The 20577-nt window shown below is 42.8% G+C and overlaps 1 protein-coding gene and 1 pseudogene across 1 annotated transcript; both read left to right on the top strand.

The window, feature by feature from the left end:
- The first annotated feature begins 2204 nt into the window (after positions 1-2204).
- On the top strand, positions 2205-5888 carry LOC129355957 (ferroptosis suppressor protein 1-like). The gene is made up of 9 exons (XM_055025590.1): positions 2205-2290; positions 2417-2591; positions 2659-2774; positions 2857-2976; positions 3052-3144; positions 3615-3723; positions 3804-3956; positions 5294-5494; positions 5563-5888. Exons 2-9 carry the CDS (start codon positions 2417-2419, stop codon positions 5712-5714), a joined length of 1119 nt encoding a protein of 372 aa, XP_054881565.1. The 5' UTR covers positions 2205-2290; the 3' UTR covers positions 5715-5888.
- Positions 5889-10364: 4476 nt separating this feature from the next.
- On the top strand, positions 10365-16871 carry LOC129355955 (NACHT, LRR and PYD domains-containing protein 12-like; annotated as a pseudogene).
- Positions 16872-20577: the final 3706 nt, after the last annotated feature.

Genomic DNA, 20577 nt, shown 5'->3' with positions numbered 1-20577 from the left:
TTACGAGGTAGCAGCGCTGATCGCAAAGCATTGCAAACCTTTCACCGTTTCACTAGTGCGCAGCGTCCTGTCCCCGCGCCGCCAAGCCAGAGAGAGGTGTGCTAATCAACATTTATAGTTACTGTCATATTTTAAATGAGCCCTGCACTTGTTGATATGACAATTTCTCTTATTGTGTTTAAAAATTCTGTAAATATTAAAGTCCCATTTTGAGATTTTTTTTATGTTTCAAATGTAATTTGCACCCAAGAGTACAATTACTTCTCTTCAACTGTTACAAAAAAGTTAGTGTTAAAAAAGTGAAGTTAAATGAATATTTAATTTCAATTTTCAATGTCAATTGAATTTTGATATGTATGTTTCAAATGAATCAAAACATATGCTTAAGATGGCTGAATTAAAATAAAAAAGCAAATGTGAAACACACAACAGCTCGCTGAAATTTATTTAAATTAATTGCTGTTATATGTAAAGAACGTCCGCCAAGGTTGGCCCCCTATGTTTTTAACACACCAAATCTGGCTCCCTTTGCAAAAAGTTTGGACACCCCTGACTTAATTGATCAGCTCGCAGAGAATCTTCGCTGCCGAACTGAAAGATTAAAACCCCGGCAGCTTTTATTTTGGCAGGAGAATAACCTGTTCCGGTGTGCTGCTGTCACTGCTGCTGACTTGACGGAATTCTGATCGGTCGGAATTAAACATGGTGCAGAGCACAATTCTTCCGCTGGAGGCGCTAAAACACAGCAGGTCTGAACTACAGGGGAACAGGGAAGAACTTGGAAGTTTTCTGAAGAATGACGTCACCGTTACGGTGTAAAAACACAGGTAGACCAGAGGTCCAGTGCCCATCCGAACCGTGGAGCTGCTGCTGCTGAAACCGCTTTTACATCATTAATATTTGATTCATTTCACCAGGAACCTCAACAGGAGATTTTAGGTTCTTATGGCTGAAGGACCAACATTAGAGGTTCTGCAGGTTCTGAGTCGGCCCGGTGGACTGTAGGGTTCTGGTCGGGCTGGAGGAGGATGTGAGGGTAAGGAGCTGCAGTCTGATGAAAACATGAAGCAGGACCGGTTCTGCTGGTCCAATCACATTCTGTTGCTCAGACTTCTGGTTCTGCTTTCACTGCTGCCTGTGCGGATTGGTACCATGATGCTTTAACTAGACCATGCATAAAGCGAGGTTCTGGTGGTTCTGATTGTGATTCTGGTAGTTCTGATGGTTCTTGTGGTTTTGTAGGTTCTAATCGGTTCTGGTGGTTCTGAGTTAGAAGAACTGGAGCAGATCTTGAGCTGCGCCTGGTTCTGATCTCCTCTCTGATAGCGCTGCAGGTCTGGTTTGGCCGGTTCTCCTCAGTGAAGCAGAACCTTTGATGCATGATGTTGATGAGGTTCTAGATGAGGAAGATTCAGAACCAGAACCAGTCAGGATCCTGGAGTTCTGTTTGACGGATCAAACAGGAATCATCAGTTAGAACCGGCTGCATTACAGAGCGGCTGCAATATGGGATGTTTGACCTCCTCCAGTAGAAAGACTCCACTTCTTACATCATGACCTCATGACCTTTCACACCCCCATTATGACACAGGTTTGCAGTTTCCTAATGCTGACTCAGCAGAAAAAAGTGCTGAGTCAGCAGGAGAGCCGCTGATTGGATCAGAACCGATCACTGAGGAGCACAGAGAGAACTGGTAGGAAATAAATTCGGGTTCAGTGAACATGATGCACTGGTTCTGACCCACAAATCATCAGAACCGAATCCATCCTTTAATAAAGAACAGATCCAACAAAATCGGCAGATCCAACAGAACCGGCAGGAAGACTAAAGACAGAACTTTGCTTCTGTAGCATCAGCTCTGCTTGTTTTTTGTTTTCCTGCGGTCCATGAACGCACCACAGCCTCCCTTCATGAGGAGCGGATGCGCTCTGATTGGCGCAGAGCTGCTGACGTCAGATAGAGGAGGGCGGGGCTGAAGGAGGAAAAAGCAGCTGTGATCTTTGGACTGAAACTGGATCCGAGTTCCGAACCTGCGGCAGGTGAGTTTACGTCCCGCGTGACGTCAGCTGCGTGTGACGTCACAGGGTTCTGGGGGGACTCGTGCTGGGTTCTGAACTGGTTTCATGACGGGTTCCGGGGGGTTCGGAACCGACGTGTTTACCGGGTCAGAACCGAACTTTTCCCTCCCTCCTTCAGAAACGTTCAGAACCGGGAAACCGGAGCCGTGATCTTCTGCAGAACTCCTGGCGAACGGAACCGGTCCAGTCAGGATCAGTTAGCTTCACAGAGGTAGGATCTCTGAGGGTTGGTTCCGATCCACCTGCTTCCCGAACCGGGACCAGTTAGAGGCCAAGCTCTGCACAGATTCTGAGGTGCGGTCGAAGGTTCGGTGCTGAATTGTGTGTGTGTCTCCAGATGGGGGCCCAGGTCTCGGTTCCGGACGGGGTCCATGTGGTAGTGGTGGGCGGCGGGTTCGGCGGCATCGCGGCGGCGCAGCAGCTCCGTTCGGCCGGGTTCGGCTTCACCCTGCTGGACCTGCGGGACTCCTTCCACCACAACGTGGCGTCGCTGCGGGCCTCAGTGCAGCCCGGTACCGACCGCTCCGACCTGTCGCTGCTTGCCCCCTGCACTCCCTGACCTCTGACCTCTGACCCCAGGCTTCGCCCAGCGGACCTTCATCCCGTTTGCGGAGACGTTCGGAACCAGCTTCCTGCAGGGTCGCGTGGAGCGCGTGGACCCGGAGCGGCAGCTGGTGGTTCTACAGGGCGGCAGGGTGAGGCGGGGCGGCGTGGGGCGGGAGCTGCTGCTGCCCCCTGCCGGCCAGCTGAGCTCTGACCGATGTTCCCCTACCACAGGAGGTCCAGTATTCCCACCTGATCCTGTGTACCGGTTCTGATGGTCCGTTCCCTGGGAAGTTCAACATCGAGGCGTCGCTGCAGGACGGCGTGACGGCGTACGAGGACATGGTGGGACAGGTGAGACAGAGGAGGACAGAGAGGATGATGGGACAGGACGCCGCTCACTGGCTCTGTGTGTGTGTGTGGGTCCAGATCCAGGCGGCGGACTCGGTTCTGGTGGTCGGGGGCGGAGCTACAGGGGTGGAGATGGCAGCTGAGATCAAGACGGAGTATCCAGACAAGAAGGTGGGTCGGGTTCTGGCTCTGGTCGGGTTCTGGCTCTGGTTGGGTTCTGCAGTACTCAACAGAACTTTACCCTTCACTCTGTATGAAAGGTTCTGGTTCCGTTACCCCTGCTAAAACGGGTTCACACTAGACCTGAAGGTTCTGTTGGGTCCAGCTTAAGTTCTGAGTTGCTTCTCTGACTCCATGAATCGGATCAGAACCGCCTCCAGTTCTGCTTCTGGGTGGTCCCTGCAGGACCGGGTTCCTAACCTGGGGGCTCGGGAACCCTTGGGGTCGGGAGACTCCAAGGTTGGGTCACAAAATGATTTTCAGAATGAAAGTGACGCCTGAGGGCTACGGAGGCCCAGAAGGGACAGAAATACATAAATCTGACGTTAAGTCTGCTGTGCATGAACCCAGTTGGTCTGGGCCTCCGGAACCTGCAGAACCCGGCGCTCAGGACTCCATCCTCATCTCTGTTTCTCTTCCAGGTGGTTCTGATCCACTCCAGGATCGGGCTGGCCGACCCGCAGCTGGTCCAGAGCGTCAGGCAGCAGGCCAAGGAAGTTCTGCTGGAGAAGGGAGTGGAACTGGTTCTGGGTACGCTAGCTGCTAGCCGTTAGCTGCTAGCCGTTAGCTGGTCCTTCCCAGGTTCTGGACAACCTACTGCTGTGTTTCAGGTCAGAAGGTGTCCAACTTGTCTGAGCTGCCGCTGAACCGGACCCAGAAGAACCTACAGGTCAAAACGGACAAGGGAGAAACTCTGGAGACGGACCTGATCATCTGCTGCACCGGCATCAGGATCAACTCTGGAGCTTACGCCTCCAGCCTGGGTGGGTCCCCACCGGGGGGCGCTGTGGCTCCACCGGGGGGCGCTGTGGCTCCACCGGGGGGCGCTGTGGCTCCACCGGGGGGCGCTGTGGCTCCACCGGGGGGCGCTGTGGCTCCACCGGGGGGCGCTGTGGCTCCACCGGGGGGCGCTGTGGCTCCACCGGGGGGCGCTGTGGCTCCACCGGGGGGCGCTGTGGCTCCACCGGGGGCGCTGTGGCTCCACCGGGGGGCGCTGTGGCTCCACCGGGGGGCGCTGTGGCTCCACCGGGGGCGCTGTGGCTCCACCGGGGGGCGCTGTGGCTCCACCGGGGGGCGCTGTGGCTCCACCGGGGGGCGCTGTGGCTCCACCGGGGGGCGCTGTGGCTCCACCGGGGGGCGCTGTGGCTCCACCGGGGGGCGCTGTGGCTCCACCGGGGGGCGCTGTGGCTCCACCGGGGGGCGCTGTGGCTCCACCGGGGGGCGCTGTGGCTCCACCGGGGGGCGCTGTGGCTCCACCGGGGGGCGCTGTGGCTCCACCGGGGGGCGCTGTGGCTCCACCGGGGGGCGCTGTGGCTCCACCGGGGGCGCTGTGGCTCCACCGGGGGCGCTGTGGCTCCACCGGGGGCGCTGTGGCTCCACCGGGGGGCGCTGTTCAAAGGAATTTGGGAGATTTAAACTGTGATGAGAAGAAATAGTGATTCTTTTTTCAGTCATATACGCTCCATGTTGTTCTTTCATTTCCAGATGTCAGTGTGTGGCTAAATATTTAGCTACACAATAAGCTAAATAGTTACGTGGCAAGCTAAATGTTTAGCTAGCAAAGCAAATATTTAGCTTGACAGCTAAATATTTAGCGTAATGTGATGCTAGATACACACTGAGCTAAATATTTGGTTTGAAACTGAATAAAAGTGTAAATTTGTCTCATAACCGACTAAATGAGACAAATTGCTGCTCATTTAGACTTTAACTTTACAAACATTATCAGCTGCTAGCTTAGCATCAAACTGCAGGGATTTAGCAGCTTTTAGTCTCCGAGACCTCCAATCAGCTGATGGTCCCATTTGTTATTGATCGGATATTGATCTGTTATTGATTGGATATTGATCTGTTATTGATCGGATAGTGACCCGTTATTGATTGGATATTGATCTGTTATTGATTGGACAGTGACCCGTTATTGATTGGATATTGACCTGTTATTGATCGGATATTGTCCTGTTATTGATTGGACAGTGACCTGTTATTGATCAGATAGTGACCCGTTATTGATCGGTTATTGATTGGATATTGACCTGTTATTGATCGGATAGTGACCGTTATTGATCGGTTATTGACCTGATATTGTGTGTGCCTCCAGCGGGCAGCATGGCTGCTGACGGGGCGCTGAAGGTCAACCAGTACCTGCAGGTCGAGGGGTTCTCTAACATCTTCGCCGTTGGCGACTGCGCCGACCTGTGCGAGGCGAAGCTGGCGTACCACGCCGGGCTCCACGCCTACATCGCCGTGTCCAACATCATCAACAGCCTGAGCGAGAAGCCGCTGACGCCGTATCGCACAGGTAGGCTCCCCCTGAGGCAGGCGGTCGGCGTGTCGCCTGACCCTCGCTCACCCTGTGCCGGTTGCTAGGTTACGTGTCCATGCTGCTGGCGATGGGCCGAGACGACGGCGTGGGCCAGTTCAACGGCATCCGGCTGCCCCGCTGGCTGGTCGCCCTGGGGAAGAGCCGCGACCTGCTGCTGTGGAAGAGCTGGAGGGAGATGCAGCAGAAGCAGCCCTAGTTGCCCTGGAAACGCCTGAGGATCACCAGCATCACCTAGTGCCTATCACTCTGACCTCTGACCTCACAGCAGTATAACATGTTAGCAGCCGTTTCACTCATGATAATCGTCCAAACTCTGTTTTTCTCTTCTGCATTAAAACCTCTGAATATAAACAACTTTTTACTGAATAAACTCAGCATGAAGAAAATGTTTTTGTTCTTAAATTCTTTCTCTACAGAAGAATTTGTGTTTGCTTTCAGGTTTTATTTCCTAACAGTTCATTGTGTCATAGAGAGCGGGTCAGAGGTCGACGCAGGTTGCTGAGCAAATGATGTTAAAGGCAGAACAGGTGAGCAGAGGCTGAGCGCTCAGCGTCTGGTCGCAGGTAGCAGACCAGGAAACGGGACAACAGGAACTGAACACAGCGTTGAAATAGAATTTTAAAGTAGCACAATAGTACACAAGTTAACGTTTACGATAAACTTAGATACAGATCCAAACTAAGACAACTGGTGACTCTGTGAACTTACATAAATGTCTAATCAGAAAGCAGTCTTATACTCTCTAAGGAACATTTCAGACAGGGAGTGTATTGGCTATCAGGGCAATAAATTCTTTACTCAGGGTTGAATAGTTCAGACAAATATTAAAAACTATAGAAGTCTGTTCCAACATATAACCAAACATATTGATATATTTCTTTAAGCATTAAAAAGCATGTTTTTAATGAGTTAGTTATAGATCCAACTTATCGTCATTATTTAGCATTACATTTTGTGCAAGCTTGGTTTAAAAACACCAACTGGTTTCTTGTTGAATCATTTTGAGGCAGAGATAACGCTGCAGCTGCACGTCATATATCAGTCTGGACAGAGGCTGGTATGAGAAGAGCTGGGTGTTTCAGTGGGTCTCAGAGGTAATAAAATGAACATTAAGACAGCCCACACAAAGGAAAACACACCTCCTAATGCATATATTCAAATGAGGAGAATACACATTATTATAAAATGGTTGGTTTCACATCAGAAGTCCGAATCTCTTTGTGCTGAGTGAGAGTTTCCCAGAAGATGCATCTTTTGTTTGTTTCTGTTTCCCTTTTTACTCAGTTAATTGTTTCTGTTTTGTCATGTCTTGGACTTTGATAATCTAGGTGAGATGCTTATTGTAACATTCTTCTTGCATTGATTTTCTCTGGATAAAACTCTGAATATCTGAAGTCTGATGTTGTATGATTGCTCTTTCTCTCTGCACATATATTGAAACACAGGAATCCAGGACAAGGGGAATTAATTAATGAGCTAAATCAAGTTATTCCTCTTTTTAATTCTTAACAGCAGAAACCTAAAGCTGACAGAAAATCCAAATCCTCAAAATGTTCTGTTCCAACTTGAACTTGATTGAACATTTTAATCCAGTTAATTTCAGGGTTTCTAATTAATTAATCATTTTCATTTAAATTTTCCCTTTTTACATTTTTTAAAATGTTTTTGTTCCTTTGGCTTTTGGCTTGTTGCGTTTAATGTCTAATTATGGTTCTGATTGATTGAGTGTTGGTGTTTCAAACAGAACCGCTCTGCGCTCATTTACACCATGTTTGGTTTCCTGTTATGGTTCTGCTTCCTGTCTGACGCGGCAGGTGAGTTTCTGCAGGTGAGTTTCTGCAGGTGAGTTTCTGCAGGTGAGTTTCTGCTGCTCACCTGGAGGAAAGCATCGCCTCAGAGCGCCGCCTGCAGTTCAGGGGCAGCCACCAGGGGGCAACATTCTGATGCTCTTTAATAATCAGCCAAATGTTTCACCCTCTCATATTCACGTCATCTTCAGTCATTAAAAACAATATTCAGCTTCTGAATATTGGTGATTTTTAATTTCACTGAGGATTAACTGAAGAAAATAATCTGGATCAAATCTTCCTGGATGAAAATCATTTTATTTTTTAAGAGTGGAAAACAGTTTTAGCTCCCAGGATCAAATTAATAATTTTAATCCAACTTGAAATGAATTTTAGTTGATCAGTTCTGAGCTCTCATATGTCATAATGTTTAAATTACCCATTGCAATAAACATGTAGTTATTTAGATGATAATAATCAGATGCATTTTAATTCTTCTGAAGAATGTGGAATTGTCTGCATAATTATTATATAATAAACAACTTTCTGTTTATAAAATATTGAATTTTATTTATAATTTGACATCTTAGCTTTCCATTGTTAAAACGAGTCTTCCAACGCCATTTATGGTCTAGTTAAATCAAAAATTTGATTTCATTCTTTTATTTTAATACTGTTTATTATGGTTTCATGTCATTTCTTATTTGCTTGTTATTAAATACTTCAGTTTGTTTTGCCATAATTTAGTATTGTTTTATTCTTGTGACACTATTTCTTGAATATTTTTAATTTAATTGCCATTAATTTTCCAAAGGAAAATAATCAGAATTAAACTCAATGTTAATAAGTTGGATATATTTTATTTGTTACTGCCATGAAATGCTGGTTCAGCAACTTAGTTGCTCTAAAAGTTGCATTAAAAGTGCTGACTTTGCATTAAAGTCTGGTTATTTATCGACAGTCTTTTTAAAGTTCTCTTCGCGTTCATGACTGAATCACGTCAGTCTTGTCAAATAAAGTCTTACTCAATGTGCTACACAAATACATTTCATCAGAAAGATTTTTTTATTTGCTTGTAAATTTGTTTCAAACTGAATTTAGATTTATATATTTTAGACAAGCTATGTTTTTGTACACAGTGTTTCTCCATGCTGCTTTTCCTTCACATCCCTGAGTTTAATCAGATTAACAGGCTTGTTTAGCATCGCTGGCTGCAGAGGAGGTCATGTAATCATTTGCATCAGGACTTCTGGAGCAAAAACCAATCTGAAACCTGCAGGACAAGCTGCTGTTCCCTTAGGGAAAGATTGTGCGTTTCTTGTAATGAAGGTCAGAGGGAAGTTGTGAGGCTGTGCGATGAGAGTCTCATAATCTAGATGAAATGGAGCTAGTGAGGTTTCACTGTGATTTTTAAATGTACTTATTGGGAGCACAGTGGGGGTTTAATGTGTTCATTTGCTTTCTGTGTGATGGGCTTTTGAATATTGCTTCAACTTGTTGAGTGATTAAATCAGCTGAAAATGAAATGCAGCTGACTCGCCAATGTCAACAGTGTCACCATGAAACTGACTGGTGAATGTAAATTATGATGGAATTATTTTTTTCTGTCAAAATGATGAACAACAAAAAAGTAAAATGCAACATCTGGACGATATTCTTCCTGGAGAATTCAAAAAGAACAATTTCTGCTTGTCTTCAGTTTAGATCTGAATTTAACAAATAAATCGACTGAAGGAGACGATGCACATCAAGCAACTTCTGTTTAGATCAATAAATATTGATACCAGTAATTATTAACATGTTTGTAGCATTTTTATTGAAATATCTCGTTACTGTGGTTAATTACAATGATTTTTTATGCATGTGATCTGCAGTAGTTTAATTTTCATTATTGCATGTTAATGTTCTCAGCAGTTAACAGCGTCGTAAAATTTGAGCTCTCCTATTGGCCGATTGTGATGGGATAAAGGCTTCATGCTCCTCCTACACAGATTTGACACCAGTTTCTCCCAATTGATCTGTTGCTCTAAAAAACAAGAAGATTTGTCCAAAATTGTGGCTGAAGACCAATTAGAAGAAAAATAACTGGAAGGTTCACAAAAAACCGCGAATCTCTTAGTGGATGACAACAAACTGCAGCCTGTGAGAACATCAGTGTTGGAGAAATTGTGATATAATTAATCAAATATTTGTTATTCTCATTGATCTTTATAAAGTATATTTATTTTATGCTTTCCTTTAAGTTAATCTCATTATAGAATTAAGAATGTTTCTATATTGTTGATCTGCTCTGATTCATTTCTCAGAAGGCCTCACTGACAGAGCAGAGAGTGTTTTCCTGAAGTTTTATCTCTTGGTGAAGAGTTCTGCTTCGCTGAGTTGCTGGAATGCTATAAAACTGTCACTGTGAAGAATCACAGTATATTCTGCTGGACTTTGTGTCAGGAACGAGATTATCTAGTCCAGGATCATTTCTGTGTTAGTTAGTGAATAACATTTGACGCTGTAGCTGTGTGATGAATTGTTTCCCCTCTCTTTGCAGCTGCAGCGTCTTTGTGATTTAGGGATCCTGAAACAATAAAAGTGAGGAGCAGACAAATGTGTTTCAGAGAGACAGGAGATTGTAACTGAAGATCATCTCTGTCCGTTCTCCTCGCGAGTAGCAAGAATACCGACTGTTTGTCTTTTCTGTCTTTATTAAAGTATGTTCAACCCTAACAGTCATCTGCTTTCTGTTTGAGCTCCAGATTTTATTCTCTGTCTGGTTCTCACTTCTGCACACACACACACACACACACACACACACACTGACACACACACACACTGACACACACACACACTGACACACACACACACACTGACACACACACTGACACACACACACTGACACACACACACACCTACACACACACACACCCAAACACACTGACACACACACACACACACACAGACACACACACACACACACACACACACACACACACACTGACACACACACACACACACACAGTCACTTCCTGGAATGGGTCATGTGATTTCTTGTAAGTTTGGGCAAGAGAAACGAAACAGAAACCATTCTGAGCTCAGAATCATCGGACAAGGTGAGAGTTTTATCTAAGGTCTTTTATTTTCTACTTACTTTCCATGAACTGTGGTTGAATACAAAATTATGATTTTTTCGATATTTAAAACTAAACTTGATCTGTTGTACTTCTTCTGTAGCCTTGAAAATGTGCCTTGATTCTGTTTTCTGTTTAGTTCTCAAGATGTTTGGTGTGAATTCAGAGCAAGACGAAATGATGCCACCAAGATTTCTGTCCATGAGAAGCAACTCATCCAAAGTTGATCCTTTAAACTTCTCAGATGATCCCGGATTACTGAAAAAAGGTGAAAGAGTGAAAATAAGCAGATAAAGCAGGAAGTGGAGGGTTTTCTAAGTTTAGCAGCCACTAAAATAAAACATGCAGGAGAGGCTGTCATTGATGTCAGCATGGATTAAATCTATGTAACTTAATACCTACTGAACAAAATTGTTCTATTTATCAATAATATATGAGAAAGCTCTGTGAGTCGACTTACTGCAAAGTCAGGCTGAAAAGATGTCAGGAAATCAATCCCAAAATACAGAAAAGGGGAAAAAAACAAAAGAAAAATAAATCTGAGAACCGACAAGCAAAACTCAACGAATTGAGCTGATTTCTGAGGTACATGGATTAGACAAATACCTGCATGTCTCACTGTCTTCTAAGAGCCCCATATGCACTGACACCTGGTTTTAAAGCTCTTCAATGTTTCCAGCCAGCAGGTTAGAAGGACCAGTTTATCCATCCCTGCAGAGGCTGACGCTAAAGCTTGGCTCTCAGAACTATGAAAGCTGGGAGACTCAGTTCAGTCAGTCTGCTCTAAGAGGATGCAACCATATTTTAATATTAAACATTAAAATCTGAACAAACTCTGGTGGGGTAGGCCGGTTAGGGTAGATTAGGGTAGCTAATGCCCCCAGGCATCTCTGTGGATGAGACCCAGAAGAGGTTTCTGTTGGAAATGCTGACACTTCACCAACTTCCTGGATTATCCAAGATGTTGGTCAGTAGATACTGACCAACAGATTATGTACTGATTACTGGTATGTACTGAGAACACAGAGTAACTGAAGGACAGAGAAAGAATATTTTTAATATGGTGAATTCATTAAATACATTGGTAATTTATTTAATTGCCAATTTTATCCCAATATGTAATTTTTTTTGTCAGAGACAAAAAGTACATTTATGTGCAGAAAAACAGTCCTGGGATTTTGGTCGTGAAATGTTTGAAGTGTTCAATTTCTACAAACTATGGAAACCATCAGCAACACATCAGCTCACACTGGGACCAGTCTGCCCCATTTGGACAGCCTCCCAGTTCCCAGTGTGGAAAAAGACCTGAAATTGGAATTGCACTTCAAATAGCCAATGAGAACTGCCTTCTTCAAGGTGAGAATAAATGGCCCCTAATGATCTAATTTCTGAAAACTGTATTTCGCGTTGCGCGATGAACACATAAATACATCGTTTTTATTGTTGTTTGTCTCATTTTCAGCAGATGTTGTTCTGCAGCAGGTTCTTCAGGAACATAAAATCAGTCTGAGGAGGAGATGTGAATGTGTGGCTGAAGGAAGTGATGAAACAGGAAGTAGAACCCTCCTCAACAGGATCTACACTGATCTCTACATCACAGAGGGACAAAGTGAAGAGGTTAATACCCAGCATGAGGTGAAGCTGGAGAGAGCTGCCAAGATCCAGAACCTCCATGACTCTCCAATCAGGTGCCATGACATCTTTAAACCTTCCCTGACCAACATGGAGCCATCAGAGTGGTTCTGACCAACGGCGTCGCTGGTGTTGGAAAAACCTTCTCAGTGCAGAAGTTCACTCTGGACTGGGCAGAGGGCTTGGAGAACCAAGATGTCAGTGTGGTGGTTCTGCTTTCGTTCAGGGAGCTGAACTTGATCAGAGATCAGCAGCACAGTCTTCTCTCCCTGCTCCATGTTTTCCATCCAACACTCCAGAAGCTCCCAGCAGAGCAGCTGGCTGGCTGCAAACTCCTCTTCATCTTTGATGGCCTGGATGAAAGCAGACTTTCACTGGACTTCAGCAGCAGTCAGCTGGTTTCTGACGTCACACAGAAATCATCAGTCAACGTTCTGCTGACAAACCTCATCAAGGGGAACCTGCTTCCCTCGGCTCTCATCTGGATAACTTCCAGACCTGCAGCGGCCAATCGGATCCCTCCTTCATGTGTTACCAGGGCGACAGAAGTACGAGGCTTCAGCGACACCCAGAAGGAGGAGTACTTCAGGAAGAGGTTCAGTGATGAAGAGCTGTCCAGCAGAATCATCTCCCACATCAAGACCTCCAGGAGCCTCCACATCATGTGGAATCCCAGTCTTCTGCTGGATCACTGCTACAGTTCTGGAGAACATGGTGACCTCAGAGCAGAGAGGAGAGCTGCCCAAGACCATGACTGACATGTACTCACACTTCCTGCTGGTCCAGACAAAGAGGAAGAACAACAAGTACCATGGAGGACATGAGACAAGTCCACAGGAGCTGATGGAGGCTGACAGGGAAGTTCTTCTGAAGCTGGGGAGGCTGGCGTTTGAACATCTGGAGAAAGGAAACATCATGTTCTACCAAGAAGACCTGGAGCAGTGTGGTCTGGAGGTCACAGAGGCCTCAGTGTACTCAGGAGTTTGTACAGAGATCTTCAAAAGAGAGAATCTGATCTTCCAGAAACCAGTCTACTGCTTTGTTCATCTGAGCATTCAGGAGTTTCTGGCTGCAGTCTACATGTTCCACTGTTTCACCAGCAGCAACTCAGAGGTGATGGAGAAGTTCCTGGATGGCATCAAAAAAGGAAAACCCAGCGACTCAGATCCATCATCAAGTTCTAGAATCAGTGATCGTCCTGGTCAGTCTATGGATCTATTTCTGGATCAAGTTCTGAGGAGATCTCTAAAATTCATGAATGGCCACATGAATTTGTTTGTTCGTTTCCTTCATGCTTTCGCTTTGCCCTGTAACCGAGACTTGTGGCAGGTTTGCTGCCTCAGACCGACACCAGTCCAGATGTCATACAGAGAATCATCAACAACTTGAAGAAGACAAGCTCTGGAGAAATTTCTCCTGACAGAGGCATCAACATCTTTTACTGTCTGGTGGAAATGCAGGACCATTCAGTTTATCAGGAGATCCAAGAGTTCCTGAAGTCAAAGAACAAATCAAAGTGTGAACTTTCTGAGATCCATTGCTCAGCTCTGGCCTCCATTCTGCAGATGTCAGAAGAGGTTCTAGATGAAATGGAGCTAGTGAGGTACAACGCGTCCAAGGAAGGACGGCGCAGACTCATCCCAGCTGTGAGGAACTGCAGGAAGTTTGTGTGAGTCAAAGACCCTGAAACCCCAGAATACAGCAGCACAGGAATAACAAATTCATTTAGATTCATTTCTTACTCACTTATTATAAACTAATAATGAGTCAAATAAGAACAAACTGTTAGTGCAACCAAGTACGATCAGAAACTTCCCCAGGAAGCATGGGCTGGTCTTCATGTGTCTGGCTTTTCAGCTGCTATTTAGAAAAAATGTCATGTTTAATTGGAAAACTCAAAAAACGTTTTGAAAATTGTTGCTTAGACAACAGAAATGACCAGAACTAATTTCTGCAGAGGATTCTGACTATCAGAAACCTTGAGCACCTTCTAAAACAGACGTCAGAGTTGAAGTGAACTGGAGAATGAAGCAGTGATCCGGTGCGGTTCATGCATGTCTCCCTGCAGACTGACGTTCTGTGGCCTGTCTCACACTCACTGTGAAGTTGTGGCTTCAGCTCTGAAGTCCAACCCCTCCATCTTGAGGAGCTTGACCTGAGCTATGGCTGCTTGCCCCAGTCAGGACTGAAGCTTCTGTTCGCAGGACTCCAGAGTCCAAACTGCAGACTCCAGAGTCTGAGGTAATAGATTCATGTCTATGTTGCTGCTTTTAGGTTCTGTGTATATTAACATGTTGGAATGTTTAACTTAGTTTTTAAAATCTAAATCAAGAATATTATTGATCATTCTTCTGAATTTACATTTACCATCAGGTTATTAAAACAGTTGTTAGCAAAATCAGTCACATTCAGTGCCTTCAATCCCAATCAAGAGTCAAATTTTGTTTTTACTTTGATTAAAAATCATTGAACAAACATGGATACAAACAAATAATTCTTGACAGGGTATTTTTCACAGAATTAAACATTTAAGGATTCAATCACTGGAGTCCATCTTGAGGTTTGCGGTGAGCTGCTTCATTAACTTGTTTCTATCTGTGTGTCTGTTCTGTTTTAGTCAGCAGAGATCATTTCCTCCACTTTTCCTTGCAACTGGCAGGAGAATGTGCAGCATAAGCTACAGGTCTTTGTTGGTTAAAGTTCCTTAAACAATTACAGAACATTTAGGGACAATATTTTTCTGTTTCCCCTTTTGTGTCTCACCAATATTGTCTGAGTGGGCATGTGCTCTTCCACAGATTTGCCACAAGGGGTCGTGCTTTCACTCTTATTGTGGTTTTAACTCCATGTCATACTTTGTGTTTTCTACAGAGTTCTAATATTTTGTCAGTCTGACCAGGTCTGACTGTAAACAGTTTCAGGTGAAGTTTAATGAAGGGCTCGTGTCTCTCTGCTTTTCTAGTCCCCATCAGAAAACAATGATCAGACATCTGGGGTCAAAGTGCACCATTTTACTAAGACATCATGTGATCACTGCTGGACATATTTTGTCAAGAAAATGGTTTCTATCGATGTGGATAGAAGATGACATGGAGTCTTTATATTTTATTTGAATTACATTGGTCATAAAGAAACAGATCACATAAGACGTCATCTGTTGATTTGAGATGTAAAAGTGTGGGTGACTATGTACTTTGTGTTTTCTGATTTATTTAGGCTGATAAACTGCAGTTTATCAGCCAGCAGTGGAGCACATCTGGCCTCAGCTCTGAAGTCCAACCCCTCCTCCATGAAACATCTGGATCTGAGCAGCAACAGGCTGCAGGATGCAGGCGTGGAGCAGCTGTGTGGCTTTCTGCAGAGTCCTGACTGCAAGCTCCAAACACTGAGGTGAGACACGTTCATCTGAACCTGGACAGAGAGTCTGCACACCGTTTCCTTCAGGCGGCATATCATAGAAATGATATTATTAACGTGCAGCAGAAAAACCACATGTTAGAATCAATCATTTTATCTTAGATGTGACTTTATCGACATTGTGGAATAAAGTTGAAGTCTTGAAAACTACAAAATATCTCACAAATTAACCTGATAAATGGTTAAAAAAAGATTATTGTTAATATTAATGAAATTTCTCTGCTGTATTTTTATTCATGGTGATTTTAAAAAGTGAACTCTGAAACCAAAAATGTACTTTCAAAGTAAAAGCACCATCAGTGTCTTTATTATGGGGAACTGATAAATAATTGAATTGCTATAATGATATGATGTTTAATACCTTATACCAGGAAAATAAAATCTGACCTTTATGTTGTTGATGAACCTTGTAACTGATTGAGTTTAACTGGTGTTGGTGGGAACAAACCAACAGGATTTAAACTCATGAACAATATCACACAATAATAAAAAAGCAGAATAAAACACAATATAACCCAACAGAACAAAAACAACATCAACTCAACGGTTTAATGTCAGTAGTTATTATTTTACTGTATTTACACATAAAGTGATTTTAAAGGCATTGAATGATTTTTTTATTCAGACTCAGGAATTGCAGCCTGACTGGGTTCAGCTGTTTGTCTTTGGTTTCGGCTCTGGGGTCCAACCCGTCCCATCTGGCAGAACTGGACCTGGTTGACAACAGGCTGACGGATCCAGATGTGGAGCAGCTGTGTGACCTGGCAGCCAGTTCAGACTTTAGACTGGAAACTCTCAAGTAAATTACAAGTTCTACTTTTTCAGTAGTGGTGAAATAAAAGCAAATTCATTTGGATTTAACAACAAACTAAAAGTCCCAGAGATTTCTGATAAACCTGAAAGAGTCAGTCATGCTGGGAGTTAGTATAAAAATGAAATGATGAATTTCTCTGATGTCTCTACTGCCCCCTGGAGGACAGCTGCTGAACTGATGATCTGTCTTTTATGACCAGTTTCTTCTTTTCTTCCACTGCAGATGGAAATAGTGATTCTTCCAAATGAAGAATCATACCTCCTTAAAAACCAGGAGCTGGATCTGAACCGGTTCTTTTGGATCGGTTCCAGAATCAGAAAGAACCAGAAGACACAGAGGCGATGAAGCAGCTTCCACACTCTAAAAAGAAAAAAGTTGATCCAACTTAATTGAATTACTTCTGTAGGTAACAAGTAATTCAATTAAGTTGGATCAACATAATTTTTTTAGTTTAACTTGATAAATTTAGGTCAGTCTAACGCAATTTATTTACTTTATTTCATATACAAATGTTAAATCCATCTTACTTAAATTTATAGAAAGTCAACTCAAAAATGTAAGTTGTTCTAAGTTAAAAAATGAAACTACCCAAAGTCGTTTATGCATATTTTGTACTTACAATAATGCTTAAATATAAATCACTTTTAAAGTATGTTTTAGCTTTACAATAGCAGTAAAATTCCTTTACACTACCCAAAAATTCAACTTGGTTATAACAAATCTACACTGCACAAATAGAAAATGTTAAATTTTATTGTGAAATCACAAACTTACAGATTTTTCACAACACATTTTGCACTGAACATACTACACAGATCTTTTGCTTGTCTGCTTAATTGAGTTAGCTTTTTAGTAAACTGAACATGGGGTACCCCAAGTCCAGTTCTGGAGAGCTACCATCCTCCAACTTTCAGATGAATCCAATCTCCAAATAAAATTAAGTGCTCATTACTATGCCTCTGCTCAGCTGAGTGTCTGCTGGTGTGTAAATTCAGCAAGGTGGTATTGAAATAGTCCATCTGACATTTGCACATTGATGGCTCTCCAGGACAAACTTTGGACATCCCTGTGTGAGCTTGTAGAATCCAGATGTATTCCTCTGAAAAACAATGTTTTTCAGATTTACCACAAGTCCTCCTGAAATAAAGAAAATCAACATTCTCAATCCCTAAACTGTTTTTACATAAAATGTAAGAACATGTGTCTGTTTTTAACATCTTCAAGAACAAACTGAAAACAAGCAATAACATCTACATGCTTTCAAACAAGGTTGTGGGGTCATGGCTTGCAGCATTTAAACCATCTCCGATACTTAAGTTAACTGACATCAGAACAGAATAGTAAACATTAAGCACTGCTTAATCCAAATTGAAAAAAAAATATGAAAAAACACTGTGAAAGTGTCTGTGAACAATACTACAGCAGCCTACTAATGCTGTGGCTTTAATATGCACAATGTCCCAAAAGAAATTCAAAAAGTTCAGTCCCTTGAGGTTAAGCTTCCAAAACACAGCCCCCTCATGTTCAAACAAAGACAGAAAATAATCTGTCATTTTGCACAACATACAATTGTCTTTACTGAGAGGTCTGAAGTCTTCCAAACAAATTCTGAACTTTAGGAGACATTTTGTGTTGGTCAAGTTGCATGAAGATTTTTTGAAACACTTCAAATGTGAAGCGCAGAGGCTTCGGATAAGCCAGGTTAAGGGCATATATCAAACCCAGAAGCAGGGCACATGCTGAGGCAACTGAAGTCAGGTCATGCAACACCTCCACTCCCTCAATGCCAATGTCTTCTGGGGATTCTTCCAATCCCTCTCCCTTCTTCCGAATCACAAACATTGCCAGGGTGAGTTGTTTGAGATCCATCTGGGCATCATCTCCACAGCTGCCCTGTAGTGAGATAAACCTTATGTTAAACTTGAAGACTGTAACTAATCTGTCAGTTGACAAATAAAAGCCTTATAAATGCAAGCATTAAGTACAAGTGTACAGCTTGTGAATTGAAGAGAATCGTTTATGGCATCTGAAATATCCTTGATAAATTTTCCAAGTTCAAAGTTGCATTAAAAATTGAATAACTCAAAGGGTGATTTTTAAGGTTTTTAGAAAAGATAATACAAGGATGTAACTTTATATGTGTTTTGTCATATTGCAGGTTTTAGCTTAAACAAATTCATAGATTATACATCAAAGCAGAATAGTAGTCCAAGCCAATGGTCATCTTAGGTTGGAAATCAACACAAAATGCATATTTCTGTTACTTATCAGATATTTTGGAGCTGGTATGAAAATAGCATGACTAAAACATTCTATTAACTTGTTTGTTATATTGGTGAACAGGAAATGAAGTTGATAGTGAAGTTAGATAATGGTCTTTGCTGAATAGCAAAGCACACCACTGTTGGATTTAAGCAGGACATAACCATGTTAAATTTACAATTCTGACACCAAATCTGCCTGATGTATTAAAACAGATGTTTAAATATAGAAAATGCAGGCCAGAAATAATTTAAAAGGTACAAGCAACTGACATTGAATTTTTCAATTTTCCTGAATGGGTTAAGATGCGGCTTCAAACCTTTAAAAGAAACTTACACTGTATTCCTTAATAAGGTCTTCTGGATCCTCTCCAAGAAAGGTGATGAGCCCTTTCAGAACACATTCCCTTCGAATCCCAATGTCCTCCACCTGGAGAAAATGTATTGTTATCAATATTCCATATCTCTGACAAGATTTCTGATGTAACAGTAATATATTCAAATACCATAATGTGCAGCCCACATGTCCACCGGGTTAATAATGCTCTTCAAAATTATGCAAATTCCACCTCTGCCAAAATTTATGCTTCAAGTCTCAATTTGTGAAACTAGACTATATTGTTGAGGTTAAGGCTTTTTCTTAGCACAATCTACTAGGACTAATGAATATCATTTGTTGTTTGTATTTTATCTTGCAGCATAAAATTGATATAAGTCTACCATTTAAAAAATTAAAATTTTAAAATAAGCTCAAAAAATGTACTAAATAGCACTAATTTCTGGCAAGTTGGACAGAAAGGTGTATTTTATGAAATTCATGAATGAACCACAATACAGACTAACTAAATCCACTAAAAATACATAAGACAGTTAAACTTGCTTTTCTTTGAGTGATATCACCTTTGCACAAAGTGTATCAAGTATTAATAATTAAAACAAAAAGTCTGAAAGTAATTAGAGACTTTAACTTCTTTGTTTTAAATTAAAAATGGTAAATGTCCCCCAGTGTTCCTATCGATGATATCCATACCTCATCATAGATTCTCATGATTCCAGCTATTTTTGCACGTGTTGCTCCTCCCTTGGCTTTGATGACTTTAATCAGCTGACTTGAGAGCCTGTCCAACTGGCAAAGAAAGTCTGCTCAAGGGGAAGAGCCATGAGTCTCAGGAACTCCGCATTAATCTGAGAAACAAAATAAAACTTATTTTGTATCTTACAAAATGACTTAAAGTAAATACTGACCAATCATTCCAAAATCTAAGTAAAAATCCTCAATCTGCATTACTACCTCTTTCTGTTGGAACAGGGCAGGCCATCTGTCCTTGAAATCCTCTATGCCAGGTTCTTCATTCACCACCTCCTGACGCCTGTAGGCAAAGGTATGAGCCATTTTCTCCGCAATGACCTTGTCATTGTTCCTCCTTTTTGATTGCTGTCAAGAGTTCAATTCTCTCTTTTTCCATACTTTCTTGTGTTTCTCCCACTGGAAAGGAAGGATAGAAGTTGGCTTCAGCTCGTCTTGGCTTCTTTATTTTTGCAGCGGGAAACACTGAAGTACTGGCTTTGGATTTAAGTGCGTTAACAGACAATTCTGGACATCCCTGAAACTTGAGTAGAGTCCTGTAGTTTCCCATTTTGTACTTCAGCCTTTGTTTCCAACCGTAGCAACCATTGAATGAACCAGGCTCTTTTAAACATGGATGTTTTTTAATCAAGGCCTCTGCAACTACACAGAACTGTGCGTCCTCTGGATTGGCTCTGTATCTGTAGATCTCTTCTACTAATCTATTAGGATGTCAGTCTTCATTCGTGGGGTGACTGTCAATATTTTGTTTTTTGCCTGATACTCAGAATTCCCCTTCTGTAGCTGACGTTCAGTGTCATACGAAAACATGGGAATGGGAAAAGTTGGCTGGCCATTGTTTTGTTCGCGATGAGAAGGATTCAGGGAGGAGAGGAGTATAGTGTCATTTGAAGCTAAAGAACTGCTGTCATCTGAGTGAACTGCAGAAGAAGATGGAGCTGT

The sequence above is a fragment of the Poeciliopsis prolifica genome, unplaced genomic scaffold, assembly GCF_027474105.1.
Source record: "Poeciliopsis prolifica strain line A6 unplaced genomic scaffold, Auburn_PproV2 SCAFFOLD151, whole genome shotgun sequence".
NCBI lineage: Eukaryota > Metazoa > Chordata > Actinopteri > Cyprinodontiformes > Poeciliidae > Poeciliopsis > Poeciliopsis prolifica.
Note: the sequence above shows the minus strand (reverse complement) of the source record. Positions and strands in the feature narration are given on the sequence as shown.

Excerpts from the sequence above, each read along its gene's own strand:
- LOC129355957 (XM_055025590.1), top strand. The coding sequence starts at position 2,417 with ATGGGGGCCCAGGTCTCGGTTCCGGACGGGGTCCATGTGGTAGTGGTG. Across the intron at positions 2,775-2,856 it reads TGGTTCTACAGGGCGGCAGG|GAGGTCCAGTATTCCCACCT; the intron begins GTGAGGCGGGGC and ends CCCCTACCACAG. Across the intron at positions 5,495-5,562 it reads GCTGACGCCGTATCGCACAG|GTTACGTGTCCATGCTGCTG; the intron begins GTAGGCTCCCCC and ends GCCGGTTGCTAG.